The 23,067-nt window shown below is 44.9% G+C and overlaps 2 protein-coding genes and 1 long non-coding RNA gene across 4 annotated transcripts in view; 1 reads left to right on the top strand and 2 right to left on the bottom strand.

Annotated features, from left to right (window-relative positions):
* Positions 1–17: 17 nt before the first annotated feature.
* On the bottom strand, positions 18–3,951 carry edn1 (endothelin 1). The gene is made up of 5 exons (XM_047382899.1): positions 3,784–3,951; positions 3,526–3,682; positions 2,490–2,624; positions 2,326–2,400; positions 18–1,328 (listed from the first exon to the last, which is right to left on the bottom strand). Exons 1-5 carry the CDS (start codon positions 3,842–3,844, stop codon positions 1,187–1,189), a joined length of 570 nt encoding a protein of 189 aa, XP_047238855.1. The 5' UTR covers positions 3,845–3,951; the 3' UTR covers positions 18–1,186.
* Positions 3,569–6,464, top strand: LOC124878791. The gene is made up of 3 exons (XR_007040857.1): positions 3,569–3,701; positions 4,511–4,593; positions 6,064–6,464. It is a non-coding gene; the product is annotated as an uncharacterized LOC124878791 (long non-coding RNA).
* Positions 6,465–10,798: 4,334 nt separating this feature from the next.
* hivep1 (HIVEP zinc finger 1) overlaps positions 10,799–23,067 on the bottom strand; it is a 51,954-nt gene continuing 39,685 nt past the window's right edge. For both annotated transcript variants that reach the window (XM_047382897.1, XM_047382898.1), the window contains 6 exons: positions 16,941–22,591; positions 16,713–16,846; positions 16,443–16,618; positions 14,714–14,815; positions 12,516–12,997; positions 10,799–12,337 (listed from right to left, as the gene is read on the bottom strand). In XM_047382897.1, the coding sequence (XP_047238853.1) occupies positions 11,312–12,337; positions 12,516–12,997; positions 14,714–14,815; positions 16,443–16,618; positions 16,713–16,846; positions 16,941–22,591 (7,571 nt within the window). In that variant the 3' untranslated portion in view covers positions 10,799–11,311. The remainder of the gene's footprint in view (positions 12,338–12,515; positions 12,998–14,713; positions 14,816–16,442; positions 16,619–16,712; positions 16,847–16,940; positions 22,592–23,067) is intronic.

Below are 23,067 nucleotides of genomic sequence, written 5' to 3' on the forward strand. Positions count from 1 at the left end.
TAACCAAGGAGACGGTCTGTTAGTGATAAATAAATTTATTAGAGTTTCACCATTTCACAGAAATGAACCCACCAAATGTGAGGCGGACCAATATGGCCTCCACTGGAATAAATAAATAAATCAAAGAAGAGAACATAAATATCAGGAGTGAACAACAGTCCCAGCAGCTGCAGGAGAACAATTGTTCTGGTTTCAGTCGAGTCTGAGGAAAACAGGAACACCTTCACCAAGAGCATCATCATCAACATCTGAGCTCCTGCTCCCTTCTTTTGAAATGCGTCTTTCAGAGTCCAACTTTGACTTCTGGTCCAAGTCCTGTTTCCAATTAAACAGCCTGTCGAGGCTCCAGTCTCACGGAAAAACAGGAAATGGTCACAAAACGGGGAGAACATTGTATGGAGCAGGAAGACATGAATCTGGATGAGATGTACAAGTCTCCAGCTCATTTTAGATTTAAATGCATTCTGTTTTTATAGTGTCTGTTTTAATGCAATCTGTCCTCAGCCTTTTAATTTCTAAGCTTTACTAAGATTATTTTATTTCCTGACAATTAAAAATTAAGTCGATAGTAGATTGTAAAGTTTTATACTTTAAATTCCTTTTCAAACTAAATTTAGAGGTTTTTTCACTTTAAATATGCCAACAAAATTCATTTTTTCTCCTTATAACTGTGCATCAGTCTTTTCTTACTGACCAAATCAGTTTTTTCTTAACATTAGCGTATGTAAACCTCAGCCAGGCTGTGAAACAGAAACAAGCAGGTGAGGATGACATTTCAGGATGAAAATCAGATTCTTATCTAGCTTCATTTCTTCCAACCATCTGAATCCCATCTTCTTTGCATCCTCAATGTGATGCAACACTCCTTTCATGGCCTTTTCAAAAATCGAAATAAAATGATTCCTGTTATTTTTTTGGTCTCTTTTGGGACACAAAAAGGAGAAATGTGCATCTTTGATGAGGAAATATTAAAGTTTTGTGACTTTCATGTTTTTTGTGAGACTGCAGCTGGAATCCTTTGAGGCTGAGGTGTGAAACTCTTCGTTCTTCACTGGGAATCAGGTTAAAGTGTTTTCCACCTGAGGGGCTGCAGCTCAGGGGTCCGCCCCCTCCCGCAGCATCGCCTGGTTCTGGACACGGCCCTGCTGCTGTGAGCTCATGGGTCATGAGTCTAACCCTGTCCTGTTTAGGATGCTGTGCTCTCGACCCGCCACATTCTTGCTCGGGGGTGCCGCCTCACCGCCCACTTCTCCAGCAGCAGGCGGGTCTTCAGGACCGCTCTGAGCGGTGCAGGCCAGGCCCGTTTGGTTCTGCTGGTGCTCTCGGTCCTGCAGAGAAACACAAATAGAGATCAGACACTGGAACCAGCACATATTTTTTATTTTTTTTTACTGAAAATATATTTATGCATAAAAATGAACAAAAACAAAACTTAAGAGAGTTTTGTTTGGGAAAAGCAAACAGGAAGGCCAGTAGATCAGGTGATATTAAAGGATTCAGGAAAATTAGACTGTTTTCCCAATCTTTAGGGACATTTATTTAATGTTCTCTTATTAATTCTGGGATTTGGATTTTTATAAAAAATCTACCCAGAATTTGGGATATAATTTTATGAATCACTTTTAATGGTGCTAGCGTGACATATTTCAAAATTTTATCATTTTTTTAAAATAGATTTCTCTGTATATTTATTAGCAAAGATGATGAACCACAGTCTTATGGACTGTTTACAGATCAAGACACAGAAGGACTTAGATTTGAAATTTGGATTTGGTCCTCAAATGGTCAAAAAACTTTCAATTTCTAGTCAAAGTAAATTTGGAGTTATCTATTTTTCCTATTTCTTATGTCACCATTAGAAAGGCACACAATCCTCATATTTTATGAGACAAAAAACAATGCATTGATTATTATTTGCCTGCTGCTGTACTGTGAGGCCAGATGTTCAGAAAGTGGAAAACCTGAAGTCTCCGTTTCATGGAGCTGCTGCTCAGACAGGTGGATGAAGTTCAGGTTTGCTCCTGATTCTCTGAAGTAACTGGGATTAATTGTTTAATGTGTCATAAAGTGCAGACATGCTGCGCCGCAGAATCTGAAGTTTCTTTGGAAACATGATGGGACATGAAGGTTCCTCTCAGTGTCCCAGCAAAGGAAGGAATGAGCTGCAGGGATCATCTGAAAACAGCCTGGAAGTTCTGAAGAACCTCAGCTGTTGTTCCTGGCTCCAGCCGTGGATCTTCTCCACGCTGAGCCCTCATCCTTTCTGCCCCCCAGAACTTCAGACCCAAACCTTAACCCACTCTGAGTCTGAGCTGTCTGTCTTACCTGTCGGGCCCACCCGTGTCTTCTCTCCGCGCGTGGCCTGGGGAGTGGATCCGCGCGCCCTCCGCCGTCTCTGACCTACGTGCACGAGATCACATTCCAGTCAGCGTCATTCACACAAACCGTTCCCACGATCACCAGGAGTGTTTTTGTTGGGGTTTACTCACCTGAGGCAGAAGTCCATGCAGCTGCTGTCATTTTCACGCAGACACCGACACCTGGGGGCACGCCTGGTTGCCATGGAGTCCGAGACCGCGCGTTTTGCCCTGGGCGCGTTCCCGAGCCCGTAGGAGACCACGCGCCTAAATGAAGAGATTTGATTTTAAATTTAACTACAGTGAACTAAAAACACAACAATCCAGAAATTTACTCATAAAGGAATAAATCTGCATCTATCCTGCGCATGCGTAACAACGCAAACAAGCATGAACGCGCAGCTGCTGGTCATTTCGTCCCTTTTCCATTTCGTACCTTCTTAGTTTTGGTCTTAGTTTTAGTTTAGTATTTAACTTATCCTGAGGGACGAAGTGGACCTGCTGCAGAAGGACGTTTCATACCGACCGATGGTCATTCTTACCCGCTTTCATAACAAATTATTTAAAGTAAATTTATATAATCTGTTCATGATAAACTTAATTTTTACCAAGAGACTCCGCTTACAGTTGTTCTGTTGTGGAAATGGAAATGGGATAGATTGTGTCTTTCTAAAATAATTTCCAATTACATTAAAAATGCTTAAGATTTTGGGACAATTTATCCACATAACTCTTGAAAATATGTAACTACAAAAGGAAATAAACTGGGATCACGAAGCGGTTAATTTGCGGGTACGAAATGGAAGAAAGGCTGAAATAGGAAGGGCATATTAAGGAAATAATGGTTAGAACTGGCGCACATACCTCCCTTCATATATAAAAGCATGAAAATACAGCATTTCAAACTAAATAAAGTTGAAAATTACATTTTTTTAAAGAAATTGAAGATTTCCCTCAGTTATTGTTGTGCTAAAATGGATTAATCTGATTCACTTTGGTTTTTATTGTTTAGCTGAGAAGCTAAGATGTCATAAGAGAAAATTCCGTTTTAAAAGAGAAAGTTGAAGAACCTTTTGCACAAAGTGCCGCAGGAGAGTTTGAGCAAACAGCGTCAGTCTGATCTAATAAAACCTAATTTAAAAACCCAGGACCACCAGCAATCACTCACTCAGGTGTGTTGACCCAGATGATATCCAGGTGGCAGAAGTAGACGCACTCTTTGTCCAGGAAAGTTGCGCAGGAGCATCGCTTGTTGCGCACATGGTGCTGCGGACTGACAGTAGAGGCAGAAGCAGAGAGCGTATCTGCAGCTGGCGCAGACAGAACTGGAAGGAAACAAACAGGGTAAGGTGTGTACCAACGCATTTAGACATGTTTTCGTCCCAGTCTGCTCAGGTTTACTGAGCATGCTCAGAGTGACTTGTACCTGTACAGAGGATCCAGGAGAGCGTCACTGAAAGCACTGAAATCCAAACTTTAAAATCCATTTCTATAAAATCAGAGCAGAAATAATCCTTCAGAGGAGAAAAAGATGATCATGAATTCGCTAGAGGATCGCTGCTGTTACTGTGGCTCCACATGTGCAGTTCTGCGGCTTTATATGCAGCCTCTTCTTCCTCCTCCTCCTCCTCCCTCTCTGAAGTTTGTTTGTCCCTGTGAGCTCGACCTGCGCCACACCGCTGCGCTGCAGCTTTCATCCGGCAGGCGGCGCAGTTTGACCGGCAGAGTTGAAGCGGTCTAACAGGGCTGAGCCGAACCCATTCCCTTTGAGAAACTGTTGCATGTAAAATGAAATGAGGCCAAAATCAGAGTCAACATTATTAATCTTCAGGCTTCATTCTGTGTGATCAACCAAGATACCGAGGAAAGATATTCAGGAGATAAGATGTAAAAAAAAAATGAAACCTTCCACACAGTGAAGAAACATCATAGCTCTGTGGAGGCCACTGCAGCATGATTTGACACATCCCTAATCTCATGTTGAAGTAGGACATGACATAAGTGTTCTCCAGGAGCTGGACAGACGAGCAACCACAGCAGGGAAATTAGTTTTATCCGCGTTAGGATAAAGTTAGTATCATCCACATATTTGTGTTCGTTTTAGCAGACATTTGAACTGAAATCACATCAACTTCTTCCTTTATGGTTCTCAGGCTGCAGAGCAGTGAATGACCAACAGACCGGCTGATTGGCTACCTTCAAACTGCAGAACATCAGATGTAGCTCCTCTTCAAAGGTACAACTCAACTTTTCCACCTCTGTAGAAATGTTCAGGCTGTTTTATTTTAGAAAAATCAGTTTTAGAAACCCGCAAACAACAAGTTCTTATTGCGGACGTCCTACAGGAGGCGCTCTCAGCTAAAGAGACATGAAAACACAACCCCTTTGGAAGGGGCTTCATCTCACAAAATAACTCACTGTTCTCACTTTGTGTGCAAAAACACTTGCTGCCATTCCTGAACAAGCTCTGCACTGGTGTCAACCAGATCTCTTAGTAGAATCTTCTTCTGGAGACACTTCTGGGATCTACTAGACCTTATTGGGTGCATGGGGGGTGCCTATCTCAAGCTGTCAGTGGGGGACAGGTGGGGTCCTCCATGGACAGGTCTCCAGTCTCTCTCCAGACCAGCACAGGACAGACATTTTGTGGTACTGTGGGAGGAAGCCGGAGTACCGGGAGAGAAGCTATGCATGCACAGGGAGAACATGCAAACCCCGTGGAGAAAGACCTCAGCCTGGGGTTTAAACTCAGGATGTTCTTGCCGCAAGGCAACCATGCTACCAACCCCAAAGTTTGTAAGAACAAAAGATCTGTCTTAAACTGTTTGGACGTATCTGTAGATCAGAACAAATCTGTAGATCAGACCTCAGCATGAAACTAAAGAAGTGATCAAATGTAACTGAAGCGACGTAAAAATCAGTGAAGTTAACTTGAAACAACGTATAAAAGTTGGTCTAAAATTGTTTTAAAATAAAAATATTTAACACAATTTGTTAAAAGTCAAACTAAAAGATAAAGTATAAAAGGTAAGAATGAATCAAATTAATACATCACAAATTAGAAAATACATTCTAATAAATGATAGAAAGAAAATTAAAAGAAGGTCTAAAACAGTTTTAATATTCAGATTCTTCGACCAAAAGTTGCTGTAAACAAAAAATGTTTTCCTGATTTACAGAACCAGCAGGTTCTGTAGATTTCAGCTGGCAGGATTTTCCTCACTAGTCTCCTTCATGTTTTTCTTCGAGGTCCGACCTGCTGGTTCAGATCTGCTTTCTAAGGGTTAAACAGAATAAATATTAATTTATATAAACTTTGTTTTAATGCCACAGCTAAAAGGAACAAACATTAAAATAAAAACTGCTGCAGAGCTGCAGAGAACATGCTGTTTGATGATGCGTTTACAGACTGAAATGTGTGGGAAATTTCAGTTTTCATGCATCTATCGAGCAGAAAGAAAGTAGCCAATCACTGATCAGAGCCGTTCAAGGAAAAATTGGCTCATTTCCATCATTGGTTTATTGTTTGGTGCATCAGGAGATAAACTATACAATGTTCGAAATGCACAAAAAGATGAACAAATATAAACACAACCATGAAAGGTGGTTTTTTTTTAGTTTTCAATGATTTGTCCTTTGTTATTTCCGAGCCTTTAGGCTTTCTGAATAGATCCAGTCAGCCTGCCTGTGAAAATGTGTGTTTCAGGAGTGAGACGTTTTCCTTCAGATGAAGTTCAGATTGTCGCCTGCAGTGACACACGTCGCCCTCTGGGGGTCTCTGTTGCCTTTGCTTCAGCCCTGGTGAGGATGGATGAGTCACCTCTGAACAAGGCGGGTCAGCCGAGAACTCTTATCTTCCTTATCTGGTCTGAAATAAACTTCAATTATCGTCCTATCAGGTGTGAAGGAGCAGGACCTGCAGCTTTTCAACCTGCAGAGAGGTCAGAGGTCAGCTGCAGAAACTAAACACAATGTCTGTGAAGGGAAACTTCAGCAGCCGTTGAACAGGAAAACAAATCAGCTTTAATATTCAGGATTTTATTGATTTTTCTTCATTTTCCCCGCAGCTCTTTCCACCGTATCCAGAGTTTTATAAATGTTATTTAAGGGCAAACATTTTTTGTTAGATCATGTGATAAACAATCAGGATGTTGAAGGAAAATTAAACGTGATTTTTTTTAGAAATCTGAAAAGTGTGGCAAAAGTAAAAATGTGAATCTCTAATCTTCTTTGTTTAGGGCGAGAGGCAGAGTACATCCTTACTATGGCCCATACCATGCCCAGACCACCGCAGGTAAACACGAGACCCACTCACACTTGGACTGTACCGGAGAGAACCCTGACATGCACAGTTAGAACCTGCAAACACGGCACAGAAATGATCCAGGTGGGACTTAAACCGTGGACCTTCTTCCTGTGATGCAACCATGCTGATATCTGAGCAGCACCAGCTGTTTAATCATGAACTTCCCAACCAACACTAGCCCTGTCTGCCATGCCAGCTAGAGCTTCAGTACTGTCTGTCCCAGATCCAGAACTGTTTGTCCCAGCTGCAGGGGTGTGCATCCAAGCTCTAGATCTGTCCATTTCAGCACCAGAACTGTATGTTTTACATGTTTCTTTTGGACTGATCACTGTGTTATTTATTGTTTTTCTTTGGATTCTTTTAGCTTTTTGTTGCTTTAAGTTGATCATTGCATCCTACATGCAGCAGTCGGAGCAGATACAGGAACCTGGTCCAACGTGACCTCTGGAGGTCCTTTAAGCTGTTTGTGGTGGTTCTTGAACTGGATTTGCTTCATCTCCAGCACAGTGTATAAAGATCTGATCTGATCTAAGTGTGCTGAAAGGACAGAAGCTGAACTGAAGCACAAGTTTCCTCAGAGGTGGGTCTCCTTTCTTTGACATCAACGTCGTCTCTTCTAATGAAAACTCTTCTAGTTGTCCCTGTTCTGGTTCTGCCTAATTCTTCCCCAGGTTGATGATGATTTTTCGCTAAACCTAAATCCTTGCACGATAACTTGTTAATAATCCAATCCATTGACTGAGGTAACGAGGAGGACTGAAATGTGTATTTATTCCCTCTTCTCATGGCAGCAGTATCTATATTTTGACGTTTCTGTGGAGTAAAGAAAGCGTCACGATTTTCAACTCCAAACAGTTTCTCTTTCAGTTACTGTATGGTCACATTTTCTGATGAGCACCTTTTTCAGTCCAGCTTCTTAACAGCGCCCTCTAGAGTTACAAAGTGTAGTGGTCCCGGTGGAATTGCTCTGGGGTAGCAACAGCTGTGTCCAAATTCAGGGACGTGTGTGATGAAGGCTGGTGTCTAACGGTTGTCATGGAAACCCGGTGACCCGACCCCAAAGTGTCACTCTTTGCTGCAGTTATCCAACATTAGGCTTTAGGGATGTTTTTATCTACCTTATCTGTCCAACATTATCAGGACCTGGGCCTTGGTGTTGCATCTTAATTATAACCCAAGGAAACAAAGTTTTAGATTACTAGTTTAAAAACGATATTTTTCTAATGTGTCCCCAATTAACAAATAAACTCAGATTAAAGGTTTGATTTTTCTTTCAGTTGATTGGAGTTTATATTTCTGCTATAAATGATTTTAAGGCCTTTTAGGGTCAATAAACAAAACATCAAATTATTAAACTATTCTTATCCATAGAGTGTATTATGGTGTCAGCCCACCCTGTTAGTGGGAGTTGCCAACCAGGTACTTTTCAGGTCAGACACTGATGTTGGACGAGAGGGTATTCCTCAAGGCCCAACATTACTGGAACAGGAAGAGGCCATTACCAAATGTTCCTGAAGTATGAAGAGATATTTTATGTGTCCTACCACTTCATCGCTCCACTTCCTCTTTGTTCCACTAACGGTTCACTGTGGGACATTTAGTAGTGGGGAGATTTCACAATAGGACCATGCTGGAATTCATGGCGGTCCAGAGAGCGACCCATTCTTGAACAAATGTTGGTGGAGTCTGCATGCCTGGTGCTGGATTTATGACTACTGTGGACAAGGAAGTGACTAAAACACCTGATTTCACCTTTTAAGGAATATTTACAATAAAATCTTCAATAACGTTCTTCTGATTATTAGATGGACAAGTACCAACCTGAGCAGCTCCAGATGTTTTTCATGATGATCAGTCATCAGCTTAATATTTATTCATTGTGTTTACGGTATTAATTCTATCAACTTTGTGATTTATGAAATAATTGGTTCACAGTATTACATTTTAAGAGACAAAATAAGATCATTTAACCTGAGGGGGCAGTCAGTTTTTACAGCATACTCTAAATAGAATAATAGAATTATTAAAGTATTTAAACCAACCTTTTAGGTAGTTTTTTGCTAAGAAAAATCTCATATTATAGCACCAGAAAGTATTTACTCCCCCTCACTTTTTCCAGATTTTGTTGCAAACTTATTCTAAGATGGATTTTTTTCTCTAATATCCACAAGTGGTGCCACCTAGTGAGAAGACAAAAACTGCTTTTTAGAAAGCTGTGCTGATTTCTTACCACAACCCTTTTTACCCAGTCCGTCCTAAGTATTCACACCCGCAGGTTGATATTTTCTGGAGGCACCTTTAGGAGAAATCTCAGTCTCAACTCTTCGGGTCGTCATTGTATTGGAAGATGAAGCGTCGCTTCACTCTGAGGTCCAGAACACTCTGGAGAAGGTATTCTAGAAGAATCTCTCTATATCTGACTGCTGTCCTCTTACCCACTATGCAGACTAGTTACCCAGTTCCTGCAGAAAAACATCCCCACAGCATGATGCTGCCTATTAAAGGAAATCTTAAAACCATTTTAGTGAAAATGTCTCATGCTGATGGACTATTTATGATATTTACATTTCATTTTACATTTTGACAACATGAAGAAGTATTTACCCTCTCACAGATTTGATCTATGTTTTTAGTCTCACTTAAATGTTTCAAATCACCAAACAGTAAATACATAAAGCAGCTTTTAAATGATGATTTAAGCTATTAAGGGGAAGCCATCCAACCCCACCTGGCTCTGTGTAAAATAGTGACTTGGTTGTGACCCCTTAGCCATCAAGTGATGATGAGTTCTTCACTTCTCTGTGGAGGAACTTTGACCCGCTCTTTGCAGGATTGTTTTAAATCACATGCAGTTGAGGGTTTTCCAGCATGAAACACCACAGTATCTCAATTGGATTTCAGACTTTGACTAGGTCACTCCAAAACTTTGATTTTTTAATCCATTCAGAGGTGAACTTGCTGGTGCTGATTGGATGTGCTTGAAGTTCTCAAACTGATGGTTAGACATTCTCCTGGATTCTCTGGTAGAGCAGAATTCATTCTTGCATCAAATAAAGCAAGTCATCCAGGTCCTTATGCCGCAAAGCAGCCCCAGGCCATCACACCACCACCACCATGCATGACTGTATAATGAGGTTCTTTATCTGAAATTCTAGTTGTACTCCAGATGTAACTCATCCGTCCGCTGAGCCTTTGTGTTCTTTTGGGTCAGCAGTGGTTCTGTTCTTGTAACTCACATGGAGGCCATTTTTGCCCAGTACCTCTCATCATTGAATCATGACCTCTGACCTTAACTGAGGCAGTGATGCCCGCAGAGCTCCAGATGTTCTGGTGTTTTGTGTGACCTCCTGGATGAGTGGTTGATGCTCTCTTGGGGTAATGCTGGGAGGTCGGCCACTCCGGGTAATGTTCTCCACTGTTCCATGTTCTGTGTGTGGATAAGGGTTCTCATTGTGGTTCCCTGGAGACCCAAAGCCTCAGAAATGACTGTGTAACCCTTTCTAGATTGATAGAGCTCAGAGACTATTTCACACATGTTCTTGACTTTCTTTAGATTGGGACATGTTGTGCTGCTGCCTTTTAGCCTACTTCATGTTGTCTTACAGGTTCTATTTAATGAAGTTTTTGAGTCTACATGTCTGACAGTAATCAGGCCTGGGCCTGGCTGGTGAAACTGAACCAAAATATGTGGTTAAGCACTGATTATTCAGTATTTAAGAAGGCGGAAAATACTTTTTACGTATTGCCAGATTGGGTTTTAAATTAAATCATTTGAAACAGATTTTTGTTTTTTACTCAGGTTGACTTTGTTTAATGAAATTTGAGTTTTTGATCTTAAAACGTTTGTGACAAAAATGCAAAAACAGAAACAAATCTCAATGGGGGTAAATACTTTTTCAGCTGCATATGTGCTTAGTTATGAATCTGAACATATGATTGTATTATGTTCTACCTGCTTGGGAACAAACCGGACCTATTTAGGTGCAGTGAAATGGTGTTAGTTGTAAATCAATGCTGAATAAATACATCTAGTTGTTAATATTTTGTTGAGCAGCGAACATAAAGAGCTCGGTGTTCCTCTCTGTGTCTAAAGAGGTTCTGTTTCATCTAAAAGATGCAGCAGGATGTCCAAAGCTTCATAAACAAATTTTTACTGATACAGTTAAGAATATTCATACAGCAATGTAAAGCTACCATAATGCACATACCTATAGACTTATGAATCATAATGTGCACTAGATGGGTTTTTAATAAATAGCCGAACACAACATCTGTACACAGAAACATTTTTGTCCCATAATCCATAGAAATGTACTCATACCAGTACAACATTATTAAGTCCATTAATGTACGTGACAAATTTTCCAAAATAAATCTAAAATTCTGCTCTTTTCTTTACGTCTCTTGAAATGAACACAAACAACCACCGAATTATTTACAGCTTCCCAAACATGAAACTCCAAAAAGGAACGATAGTCTTTACAACATGTACAAAAACAAAGCGATTGGTCGTTAGAGGATATGATTGCACGTAACAACATCAGCATCTGTGCTTTGGAAGGAGAGTCGCAGAAGAGACAAACCCCTGAAGTGTTTTCAGTTTTACAAAGTGACGAGAGTTACAGAAGAAGAAGAGGCTCCACGGATCTCAGGTGGCGATGACAAGTCTGTCTTCATCGTCGCTGGACGCCTCATTATATTCATCAATCAGCGTCTGCCGGTTGACGGCTGCTGGTCGTGCTGCTGGTTCTGTGGGTCCGTGAGCTGCTGACTGCTTGGCGCTGCCCGCCTGATGCCGTGGAGCTGCTGCTGGATGCTGCTGGGGGAATTTATTTCCTTCTTCCTTCTCCACCATCTGCTGCGTTCCCCCTGCACCTCTGGGACCCGGCCGTCGGCCTGCCATCGGCTCCGGCGTTGATGTCGCCACACAGCTGGGAGCAGAACCGACGCCGTTCTCCGTCCGTGGCGGCTGTGTTGCTAGGGCCTCGGCACTGCCCTGCCAGTCTGAGGAGCCTTGTAGAGGACTGAGGGTGGACAGAGGGCTGAGAGAGGGAATGATGGCTGGCACCGCAATGTTCACTATCTGCAGACCCGGCACCTGGTTCTGTGTACCGTTCTGGGAGGCCGGGTTGGGAGTCAGGACTTGCAGGCCCAGAGCAGCGTTGAGTGTCAGGCCTTGTGGGTGCAGCAGCTGACTGTTGGTCAGGCCCATCAGGTTGAGGGTTTCCAGGCCCACTGGCTGAATAGTCTGGGCCTGCAGACCCGTGACCTGGCCCAGTGGGAAGCACGGCACCATGCTGCTGATTGGGAGCCGACTCTGCTGGCCATCCAGGTGAGGAGGGGAGTTTGGCGGTGGTAATGGGCTCGTGTTTCGGTGGATGACGCCCACAGCTGGAATGGTCAGATGGACGGGACCTGTCTGGAACGGGACAAAAGCTGTCATGCCAGCTGGAACCAGCTGGATCCCTCCGACCGGCACCATGTTGTAGGGGGAGCGGGACGGCTGCTGGGAGTGCAGTGGCAGATGGCTGAACAGGTGCGTCTCTGCTCCTGCAGTTTGGGGCGCTCCCTGCAGGGGGAGCTGTGGAAGGATCTGAGGCGTGTAGGAGGTCTGAGTGCCGCGGTCGACAGGTGTGCTGGACTCACTGTTCACTGCAGGAGGGGCTCCAGAGTTCTGTGGGAAGACAGAACCAAGGTTAGCTGTGGTGTTCAGAGTGTATGGTCTCTGGATCGCTGAGTTGGAGAGTTTGATCACCTTGAGTCAGAACTCACAGGAGCTCTGTTGAGGTGCCCCGCATGCAGGAGTCACAGAGGGGATAAGGAAAGGAAAGGAAGGAGTATGAAGGTCTCACCTGAACCAGTTTGGAGCCCTTGCTTGGCACTGAGGGACTAATGGGAACATCAAAGTCTGGGTAGTCGATGGACATCTGCCTGCAGGGTGACACGGGGCTCATCATGTGCACCGACTCGGGATCGGAGGTGTAGCAGTCGGAGGTGATGGGTGGTGGAGAGGCGGGGAGTGGAGCTGGGCTGCGGCGCCACCCGGACATGGGGCTCGTCACAGGGACAGAGTCTGAGGTGGAGGATTTGGGAGGATTCAGAGGGAGGGACACGGAGCTGATGGACATCTGAGCGAGGAGCGCGCTGGGTGGAACCTCAGCCTCTTTGGAGGAGATGTGCTGCGGGCTGGCAGACACGGAGGGGTTGGTGGACAGGCCCGACTCCGCCTGACTGTCCTCCTCCTCCTCATCGTCGTTCTCCTCATCGTCAGGGCCGTCTGAGTCGTCGGCGTCTGAATCCTGACGATCGGTGCTGCTCACATGACTTCGGTCACCTGAAGCAGAATAAACAGGTCAACACCAGCTCTTCCCAGCATCCAATCAGAACCAGATCTAATCGTCAGTAGATCCCATGAGGCATGAGATGGTCTACAGACTAGAACACCTGATCCTCCACTACTGTCGGTAACGTCTCTTAGCAACAGCTGTGAGGTTTTGGTCCAATAAAACAGTTTACCTGAAGACGAGTAGAACTTTTTGATTTAAACAGTCTGTTTGTTGGGGGATGTTTTACAGAAAATGAACTGAAACTCAAAACTAAACTATAATGTTTACTTAAAAATTATGCAAGCAGAATGTTTTTGATTATTTCAGACAATATTGTTTTTAATGATAAATATTCTAAAGCAGGGTGTTGAAGTCCAGTGCTCCAGAACTACAATCCTGCAGCTTTTAGATGCATCCCTTCTTCAACACATCTGAATCAGATGAATGATTCGTAACTAGGCCTCTGCAGAGCTGAATGACTCGTTGCTGATGAGGGATTCAGCCCTTTTGGTTCAGGTGTTTTGGAGCAGGGATGCATCTAAAGCTGCAGGACAGAAGCTCTGCAGGACTGGAGTTGGGCTCCACTGATGTACATTAATGAATGTAATCTTCTGAAAGAATAAAATAACTGTTTTCAGTCTAACAAATGAGGCAACATCTGACAGGTGTTCAGGTGGTTAACAGGAGCTGTGCTGCTGCTTTACACATGACCTTTCTCACATCCTGCAGGATATGTCAAGCATACCCTAATGCAGCAGTGTCAAACTTCAGTCCTCAAGGGCTGGAAACCTGCAACTATTAGATGTTCCTCTGCTGAATCAAATAATTAGGTCATTAGCAGGACTGTGGAGAACTTGACTGCATACTGAGGAGGAAATACAGGAAATGTTTGAGGTGTGTTGGACCAGGGACACATCTAAACGTTGCAGGTTACCGGCCCTCAAGGACTGGGGTTTGACACCTGCGCCACAATAATTTGGACAGTATTTCCTGCACTGATCCTGTCTGCCAGCCACCTATAAATAACTAAATCATGTTGAGCTAATTTAGTCAGCATAAACCCAGCTGACACGCAGTTTGAGACTTTTTCCACTAGGCTTGAAAGTTTTTCACAACGTGATGCTATTGGTACGCCAGCTTTCCAGAAAAAGGCAGGAATCGCCATAGTAACAAGTGACTCAGAAGCCTCTTTCTTAAGACTTTATGATGGCTGCTCCCATAGAGCCTGTTTAACTCCATCAGTTGTGTCTCCTTGGCCCTCACCTTCCCTGTAAAACATTTCAGTTGCATTTCAAAAGAAAGAAACCTTTGGTGCATTGAAGGATGTTGCGTGCCGTGCCATGCCTCACCGCTCTGCGCCCTCACCTGTCCGCCCCTCAGCTCCATTAGAGACAGAGGAGGAAAAAACAAACTCGGACCACAGAAGGCTCTCAGGCAGCTTCTCGCTTACGGTCTTCTTCTAAATTTAGATGCAGCAATTTCCTCTTTCTGAACTGTGTGCCTGCCGCCCACATGGCCTCGGAGTTACCAGAGGAAGAAGCTGCTTTTAGAATTTCTAATTAGACTCAGGCAAAACTATTGATCCACATCAGAATAGGGAAGACTGGCCTCCTCTCATTCCTGCAGAACTGTCTACAGAAAGCCAATCATGTTGCTTCAACATTAAATCAAGCCATTACTTTACAGATAATGTAGGCTGCTCATGAGCCAGTGAAGCTTCGTACCAGAGTCCTCTGCATCCTGGTCCTCCACCACCCCTGCAGGCACCCCCATCTCCATGCACTTCTTACTGTGGGCCTTGGACTTCATGTGCTTGGTCAGATTCCCTGCAAACGGAGAGGCAGTGAGGTATCACAGGTGGGAAGAGCTGGGAAAACGTCACAGAAGCAGTTTACATAACGAGGGGAACGCTGCATGCAAGGCTGAAGACACTTTTAACTGAACGTGGGTTGCTGACTCTGAATACTGTCCTGCAGAGTTGCAGGAGAAGGCAAGTTTGATAAGGGACAGTAAATCAGACAGTGCTGGAGACAGTAGGAACAGCATCTTTAACTTCAGTAGGGACAAGCGAGAGTCGTTCCGTTAAAATAAACCTGAAGCAGAACTTCGGAGCGTGACGGCCATTTGCTGCTATACGTTTAACCTTTTTAAAAGGGAAACTTCATGCATAGAACATTTATGAAGGGGATCCTTTTTAGAAAAGGTTAATGGTTAAAACATTTTCAGGAGCTGCAGCACATTTCAGCTCTCTGACTGGACAGTTTCAGGTCGAATCCAATCAGTTTCAGGTCTAAAGAGTTTGTACCAACATCAAACACCGAAGCTCAGCCGTTTTCTCGAGTTTGACTCAATTTATTTTCCATTTGATAAAAATATTTTTGTAATAACAACAAAATTTATGAAAGAGTTGATTTACACTGATTTAAACCTAAAACTATTTAATATCAATTAAAGGTCCAGAACTTAATGACAAAAAATGGAGCAGTGTCTCTTTGGACACCAGAAAGCCCAGAACCAGTACCAGCAGATGACATGGCACCCCAAATCATTACCAACTGTGGAAGCTTCACACTGGACTTCACTCTTCCTCCAGACTCTGAGACCTTGATTTCATAATGAAAACCAAAAGGCACGATGTACGAGCGTGAAACCTGGCGGAATCGGTACAGGACCACTGAGCAACAGTCCAGTTCTGTTTCTCCTCGGCCTAGGTAGGAAGCTTCTGATGTCTCTGCTTCAGGAGTGTCTTAACAGAAGGAATCCGACAGTTTTAGTCCATGTCACCTCAGTGTGGTGGATCTAGAAGTTCTGACTCCAGCTGCAGTCCACGCATTGTGAATCTCCTCCAAACTGTTGGATGGACTTTGCTACACAGCTCTCTAAAGGCTGCAGTTATCCCTGTTGCTAGTTCATCTACTTTCTACCACATTTCTTTCTTCCACTCAACTTTCCATTAATATGTTTGGATAAAGCATGCTGTGAAATGTTTTGGTCTCATAAAATATTGTTATTTTAAGAGAAACTAAATTATGTTTTTTTCTATCAACTTAAGGCCATAATCTAAATAATTAACATAATACTGAATCTATATGATTTTACATTTTTAAATTAAATTCCTGAAACAAATCATAATTTTCAATATTATTCTAATTTAGTGAGATGCATCTGTAATGTTATGCCAACCTTTGGATCAGATTTATTCAACAGATATGTGTGCAGGACATCACTTATGTGTTAAAGTTTTCCTCATAAGTTAAACAATGAAAGACATATTAGAAATTGTAACCATGCACTAACCGGCAGAAAACTCCCTGCTTGTTGTCCCTGAACACCTTGTTCCCTTAATTTATCTGAAATATCTGCTTTGCCACTAGGGAGGGGGGTAGTGTCCAAAACCCAGACAGATGTGCATTCCCCCCGACAAGTCATCTGTTTCGGACTGAGGACTCTTACCTTTTGTCTTAAAGGAGAAGTTGCAGTGCACACAGTGGTACGGCCGCACATCCGAGTGGGTGCGGATGTGTTTGCGCAGCATGCTGGGCTTCTTGCAGCGAATGCCGCACTCCTCGCAAATGTATTTTCCACGTCCGCGGCCGCGTACGTAAACATACTCCTCATTAGATTTGTATCTGCGGGGTTGAAGGGACACCATGGAGGAAAGGTCACAACAACAAAGCATCTGAAAGGTTCAAACAGTAAGCAGGTAATCAGACAAAGTCTTACCCGCCGTCAAATATTTTGACACGACGTGGTTCTGCTGACGGTGCCACTTCCTTGTCTGAATCGTTACTGGTCTGAGGTTCTGATTGTAGTTTACATCTGGTTTCTGCTGATACAGACTTCTGGGTAACCGGAACCTGCAGAAGGAGGAAGTAAGTTCATGGATTTCTTTGAACTGAATAAAAATAAAAACCTGTCAAATAGCTGCGTAATATTTTTATAGGGACTCACCTTGGGCATGATGTCCTTCAATTTGCCTGAGTATGACAAGATGTCTGACTTCCTGCTGGTCTTTATGGCAGAGGTGTAGTGGATTTTCTTGGAGCTCTGCTTGGAGTCAAACAGAGACATCACCACTTTAGTGGGTAGCCCCAGGGGGTTGGGATTGTTCGGGCTTACAGTCCAGGAAGCGTACGCTGATGTCTTCTGACCCGCCTGCTGGATGTGAAGAGGCTTCCTCTTCATCAGGAAACACCATGTGAAGGTGGTGGTGGTCTTTAAGCTGGGAAAGGACAGGCGGTGGGTGTCCTTGGTGTTTACCACAGATACAGATGTGGTCAGTTTACCCTGACCAGAGTGGAAACTGGCGGGCCGGATCAAGGATTTGGCAGGAGACCACCTCTGCTCCTCAGTTTTCTCCTGAGGCTTTAGAAAGGTGTTGGGCACAGAGGTGTTCTGACCCCCTGGTGTAGCAGTAAGGACACCTTCCCCAATCACTCTCCCCTTGTCTTTTTCCAGCCCATAACCATCAGGCGACATGGGTTTCACATCATCTGTGGCCTCCGAGTCCTTCTCAGAGTCTGTTCTAACGTCTGGCAGAGGAGGAGCTTCAGTCTCAATGGGGCTGTCCGCCGGTTCTGTTGTGCAAACCTGCCGAACAAGCATGAGTTTCCGCTGTCGTGTCACCTCAGACATCTTCGAATTGAGGAAACTGAGGGATCTGCCGTCCGTTAGACAGGCCCCCCCGTGTTCGTCCTTGGCTCGTTTCTGGTGTTTCTCCATGTAGATGTCCAGACTGTTGGCAGGGGACAACATGCGTTTACTGGAGGCAGTGGGTTCCTGCTGGGGGCAGAGTGTTACTGACGCCAGTTTCTTCGTGCAGAAGGAAGGAACTTGGTCTGGAGGATTTGGAGGAAGGTCTTTCTTTGTTGCCAGCATAACTTGGGGGTTGCTCTCAACACAGTGAGATAATGATGCACTGCTTTTATTGCACAGGGAGGAAGAAGGGTGCATCTGCTCATGAGTGATTAGGATCTGTGGAACAGGTCCTGGTTGGTTCTGAATGAGCGTGTTATTCTGCTGCTCGGCTGACAAGACAACAGTCTGGGTCTTGACCTCAGAGGCTTGCTGGCTGGCAACAAAAACATTCTGGATTGCATCTGATGATTTGGGAATGCTCAGCATGGGATTGGCTATTGGAATAGTTAAAATTGGCAAAGCGATCTGAGCTCCCTGCGTGCAAGAGAAGGAGAATGTTTGGTTGGTTCTCAGAGAGCACTGGAGTTGGTATTTGGGAACAAAACATTTCTTGTCTTCAAAGATGGGTGGTTGGTTCTGGACACTTTCCCGAACCACTGAGATGTGGCTGAGCGGCTGCTGGATCTTCTGACAAATTTTAACCCTTGATGTTTGATGCCAAGGGTGTGGAAGACCATGGACTTGTGGTTGCTGAGTCGGACTTCCTAGATTAATGCTTTGCACCATTTGCTCATTCTTTTGCAGGGGTGCCTCTGTAGGATGAAGGATGAACGGCTGAGCCACGGGGTGTCTGCTGGATATGTGAATCTGCTGGGATCTGTTCTGTGAAAAGGGGCTGACATTTGTGGTTGGAGGTTTATTTAAAGGAATCACAGTTTTCCGCTCAGGCAGCTGACTCTCTGGGCCGATCTTTAAAGACATCTGCCGAACCAATGGGCCACGTCTCCTCTCGATAAGTGGTACCTGGGAGAGTTGTCCGAACTTTGGCTGACCAACAGGAGACAGAGATCTACTGGGAGACACATTTCCACAGTCAAAGGATTTGCTACGATAATCACATGAAATCTCCACTGAGGGCTGGGTGCAGGTGATCTGCTCAGATGCGGCACGCCTCATCATTCCAGGCACACCAAGGGTGTTGAAGGCTGCTGACAGACTTTGGGTATCTGTGACTTTCCAAGAACTCTCTGCTCTGGATGGACTCTCAGACCGAGAGATCTCATCTCTGTCGAAAGAGGCAGAGATGCTGGAACAACGAGAGAGACTGCTGTCCCTGCTGAGGCTGCGTGAGAGGGTGGACTCAAAGCTGGATTCAGCTGAAGAGTGATCCATCTGAGCCAATCGAATCCTTTTCTTCTTTGGGGGAAGTTTCTCTGCTGGTACCTTTGACAAACTCTCGCTTCTCTGAGGCCAGCTGAACTGATCTGGAGGCTTGTCGGCTGGCTCGGCAGCATGCGTCTCATGCTCCCTGTCTGAATCCTCTGTGACTAAAATCTCAGGGACCTGGATGTTGCTTTGGCGAACGAGACGAGACTGATGAACAGGAGTGGAGTTTACACTAAGCCTGCCATCATTGCTTGGCTCGTTTCTTTGGTTTCCATAATCAGTACTGGGAGACTGGGTTATTTTTTCGTGGTGGGTGTCGGCAGCTGTTCCATCTGTGTTGGCTTCGCTCAGAGAATCCTTCTCCATGGTTATGGGAAGACAGGCCCTATCAACAGAATCTGTCTCAAATGAGCCGTGGCTAGTCAGAGAGTTGGTGTGTTTAATCACGGACGTACCGCTGCTCTGCCTCTGTAGCTCTCCCTTCACTGAGCTGCTGTTCTGGGTTTCTCTAATAGGCGATAGTCTGGAATCTGTATTCATCACTCGTGCTACAAGCTGGATCTGAGGTAGCTTTGGTTGATTGTTTTTGGGCTGGATGTCTACTATTAGAGCATGCCGAGGAGACATCCTGTTGGTAGGATCTATTGAAGACTCGAAGCTAACTGAACTTGGTGGAATGGTGTCAGTTGGAGATTGATCGTCCTCATCACCAACACTTTTCATTTTCCGCCTCTTCCTAATTGATGTCTGTTGATCAAGTACCCCTGAGCTGATTGTTGACCTTGGGATGATAGGGTGTTGTACACTCACATGAAAAACATCTTGATCACCTTCTTTAACAATCACTGGCTTGTTCTTTGGGGCGCGAAGCTCAGAGCAGTAGAATTTCTTATGAGTTTCAAAGTTCTCCAACTTCCTGTACCGATTCCGGCAGGTTTCACACTCGTACATCGTGCCTTTGTTTTGCAGCGGCTTCTTGTTTCTGTCCTGACCGTGTTCAAATGACTTGCTCCTCTGCATCAGGTCAGCGGAGATGCTTGGGCCATGATAGCCCTCATCCATGGAGCGAACAGAAGGGAGGCCGTGGCCCTCGCCTGTGGAAAAATCTTCCACCGCTACCTGTCTGACCAACGTGCGAGAATGCATGGCAGGGTTTGGAGTTGGTGGTGCTGATGAGAATACCTCATCATTTAGGGAACCAATTTTATCATCAAAGGATTGAGAGACCCTCAGAGGGTGGGGGATGGGAGCAACATTGACTGGTAGAGCCGAATGTCCAGGTGTGGTTGGCATGGAGTTACTCCGTGTTATTGGCAGACAGTCCATTGGAGGGTAGGGGGAAGGAACAGAGAGCAGGAACACTGGCTTTGACTTGTCCGTGGGGGTGAATGGGGACTTTGGGATGTCTGAGCTGGAACTCGACCGTCTTCCCATTGGTTTTAAATCAAACTGAAATGAGTCTTTGAAGATGTATGACTTTGGGGAGTCTATGCTCCCTCTTCTGGACAGAGAGGTCCTCCGTGGCTTAACGCTATCCAGCTGTTTATTGTCCACCACTGCTTCATTGTCGGATATCAGCTTTGAAATGCGCTCCTCCAGGGAGCGTGCACTGGCTTCCAGTGGCGGCCGCATTTGTCTCTCTGTGGACTGTGTTTTTTGCTCAGCTGCAACATGCATTACGGTTGCAGCCAAAGTAGGGATGCTGGGAAGAGTGGTCTTGGCAATGTCAGGGTCCACTGGAGGAGTTATCTTTACAAAGGGACTTGTGGGGCTCATGGCCTGGTCAGCGCTTTCAGAGCGAGAGAAGTAACCAGAATCTGTGCTTCCCAAACTGCGGGGACTGAGCAAACACTTAGGCTGCTGCTGCTGAGAGAAGTCTGTTGCTTGCTGCCGCTGAAGCTGAGCATGCCCACCCAACAGAGGAGACTTGCACTGCTGGTCTTCATCTTCACTTACAGTGTCGAGTGAAGGATTCGTGACTTCCACCTCCTTCAGGGAGGACAGGATGCCTGATCTCAAATTTGTGGCCTGAAATTCTCTTTGCCTTTGCACAGCAGCTTGCTCAGGTGCAGCACCTGCAACTCTTGGACTATCTGCCCTCAGAGGCGACGCGTTAACTGAATACACAACAACTTTTGGAAGTGCCGCCGACAGTTTTGGTTCGTGGGCCCTGCGACTTGGGGAGGATTTTACTAAGGAGTTCGGCTCTGCGGGTGTTATTCCTGTAACCTGCAAATTGTTTTCAGAGGAAACAGTTGAACAGCTCTGTATGGAGTCTGGATCCACGTCTGCTGTGCTACCATCTTCATCACTGTCGCCACTCTCCTCTGCATCCGAGTGTGTACCGGCAGCTTTGTCTGATTCTTGAGACAATGATCCACCTCCAGATTCAGAACGTGCCATCAGCCCCAGTTTTATAGCGTGAGCGTGGGATTTCTTGTGCTTGTATAAGTTGCTCTTGGTTTTGAAGGAGAAGCCGCAGGTGATGCAGGGATATGGCCGTTCTCCTGTGTGAGACCTGATATGTTTGAGCAGCACACTGGGTTTTGCACATGCCCGGTTGCAGTATTCACACACATACTTTCCAGGCTTTTTAAGTTTTTGGTCCTTGGAGACCTGCTCAGCACCAAAGTTCATTACTGTGGTCATTTGCATCTGGCTGCTGCCCAGTGTTACAGGAACCTGAATCGTGCTGGGAGCATTGCCAGGAACAGGTTGGCATGTTTGTGCTACTGGGGCTTGGCTTTGGGGCAAAGTTGTGGTGCCCATTGGAGCTGGTGGTCCAGTGCTAAAGTTCATGTGCAAGCTAGGCTTTTCTGAATTTGAAACAACTGGCACAAACTGTGGTGGAGGGAGAGGAGCGGCACCATGCTGGGATGTCTGCAGATTTCCCTGCAGAGCTGCTGCAATGCCAATGACATTCCCTTGTTTGTCAATGTAATAGGTCTGCATGTTGGAGGGTTGGGTCTGGAGACCTATGTTGACTGTGGGGAGGGGTGGTACTTCCCCTCTGAGCTGAGGATGAAGAGCAGCAGGCGGTTTATTGATAACAATGGCCTGCGAGGGGCTTTTCCCCTCAGTCAGTGTGCTGAAGTCAGGCTCCATGGCCTTCAGCAGGGCGTCCAGAGGGTCACTGCTGTGGTAAGACTCTCCCAAAAAGCTATGCTCTGGGCTCCTGCCGTCTTTGGCAGGAGGCTTTTCAGCAGTCACCTGGGAGCTCTCCTTACTCTCCGAGGGCTCACGTGATGGTGGCCTAGAAGACGTTCCCTCTTGCTTCACCTTTTCAGCATCAGAAAATCGTGACCCCTCCTCGAGGGATGTTGCAGTTCGTATGACATTTTGTGGGTCTTCTTTCCTGCTTGGAGATGTTGGAGGATTGTTGGAGGAACGGTGAGAGAAGGAGGAAGTTGTTGTTGCCTTAGGTGAGGGGTCGTGGACTGCAGCTTCACATATTTTCGATTTCAGGGGCTTCTTAACAGGAGACTTTGGATTTTTTTTCTGCTGATTCTCTGCAACAACTTTTTTCCTCTTTAGGCCTTTGATGCTGTCTGCAGCTCTTCGAGTGCTCTCAGATATGCCTGCGGAGACAAAAACACAAACGCATCGTTGGTCAGTTTTCCTTCTAACTCGTTAACTGTCCTGCACAGAGTTACCTCCTGATGCGGCATCATCAGAAATGTATAAGTTTCAACACTGATGTTCTTATTAGACCCAACTAATTATAACTTTTAGAAGAAGAGACTTTAGCTTCATAATGAAATGAGAAAAGGAAGTTGTATTTATCCTTTGGGAAACATTAAAAAACCTGCTGGTATGTGACCGTAGCAAAAAGCTAAATGAAAGTCAAGTTTTAAAACGTTTCTGGTCATCCAGGGTTAGAACCTGGATTAGAAGCCTCCTCCCAATTCTGCTCAAGAATAGCACCATGCTTCAAGATAAACTTCTTCCAACAAACCAGGAGCACTTCAATGATGATTAGAGGATTTTAATTCATGATGGGGCCCAGTGTCACAAGGTTCAAGTGATAATAAAGTGGCTCAAAGATGCCATATGT

This window comes from Girardinichthys multiradiatus, chromosome 13, assembly GCF_021462225.1.
Source record: "Girardinichthys multiradiatus isolate DD_20200921_A chromosome 13, DD_fGirMul_XY1, whole genome shotgun sequence".
NCBI classification, from domain to species: Eukaryota; Metazoa; Chordata; class Actinopteri; order Cyprinodontiformes; family Goodeidae; genus Girardinichthys; species Girardinichthys multiradiatus.

Excerpts from the sequence above, each read along its gene's own strand:
- edn1 (XM_047382899.1), bottom strand. The coding sequence starts at position 3,844 with ATGGATTTTAAAGTTTGGATTTCAGTGCTTTCAGTGACGCTCTCCTGG. Across the intron at positions 2,625-3,525 it reads ATCTGGGTCAACACACCTGA|GCGCGTGGTCTCCTACGGGC; the intron begins GTGAGTGATTGC and ends CTCTTCATTTAG. Across the intron at positions 2,401-2,489 it reads TGCATGGACTTCTGCCTCAG|GTCAGAGACGGCGGAGGGCG; the intron begins GTGAGTAAACCC and ends TCGTGCACGTAG.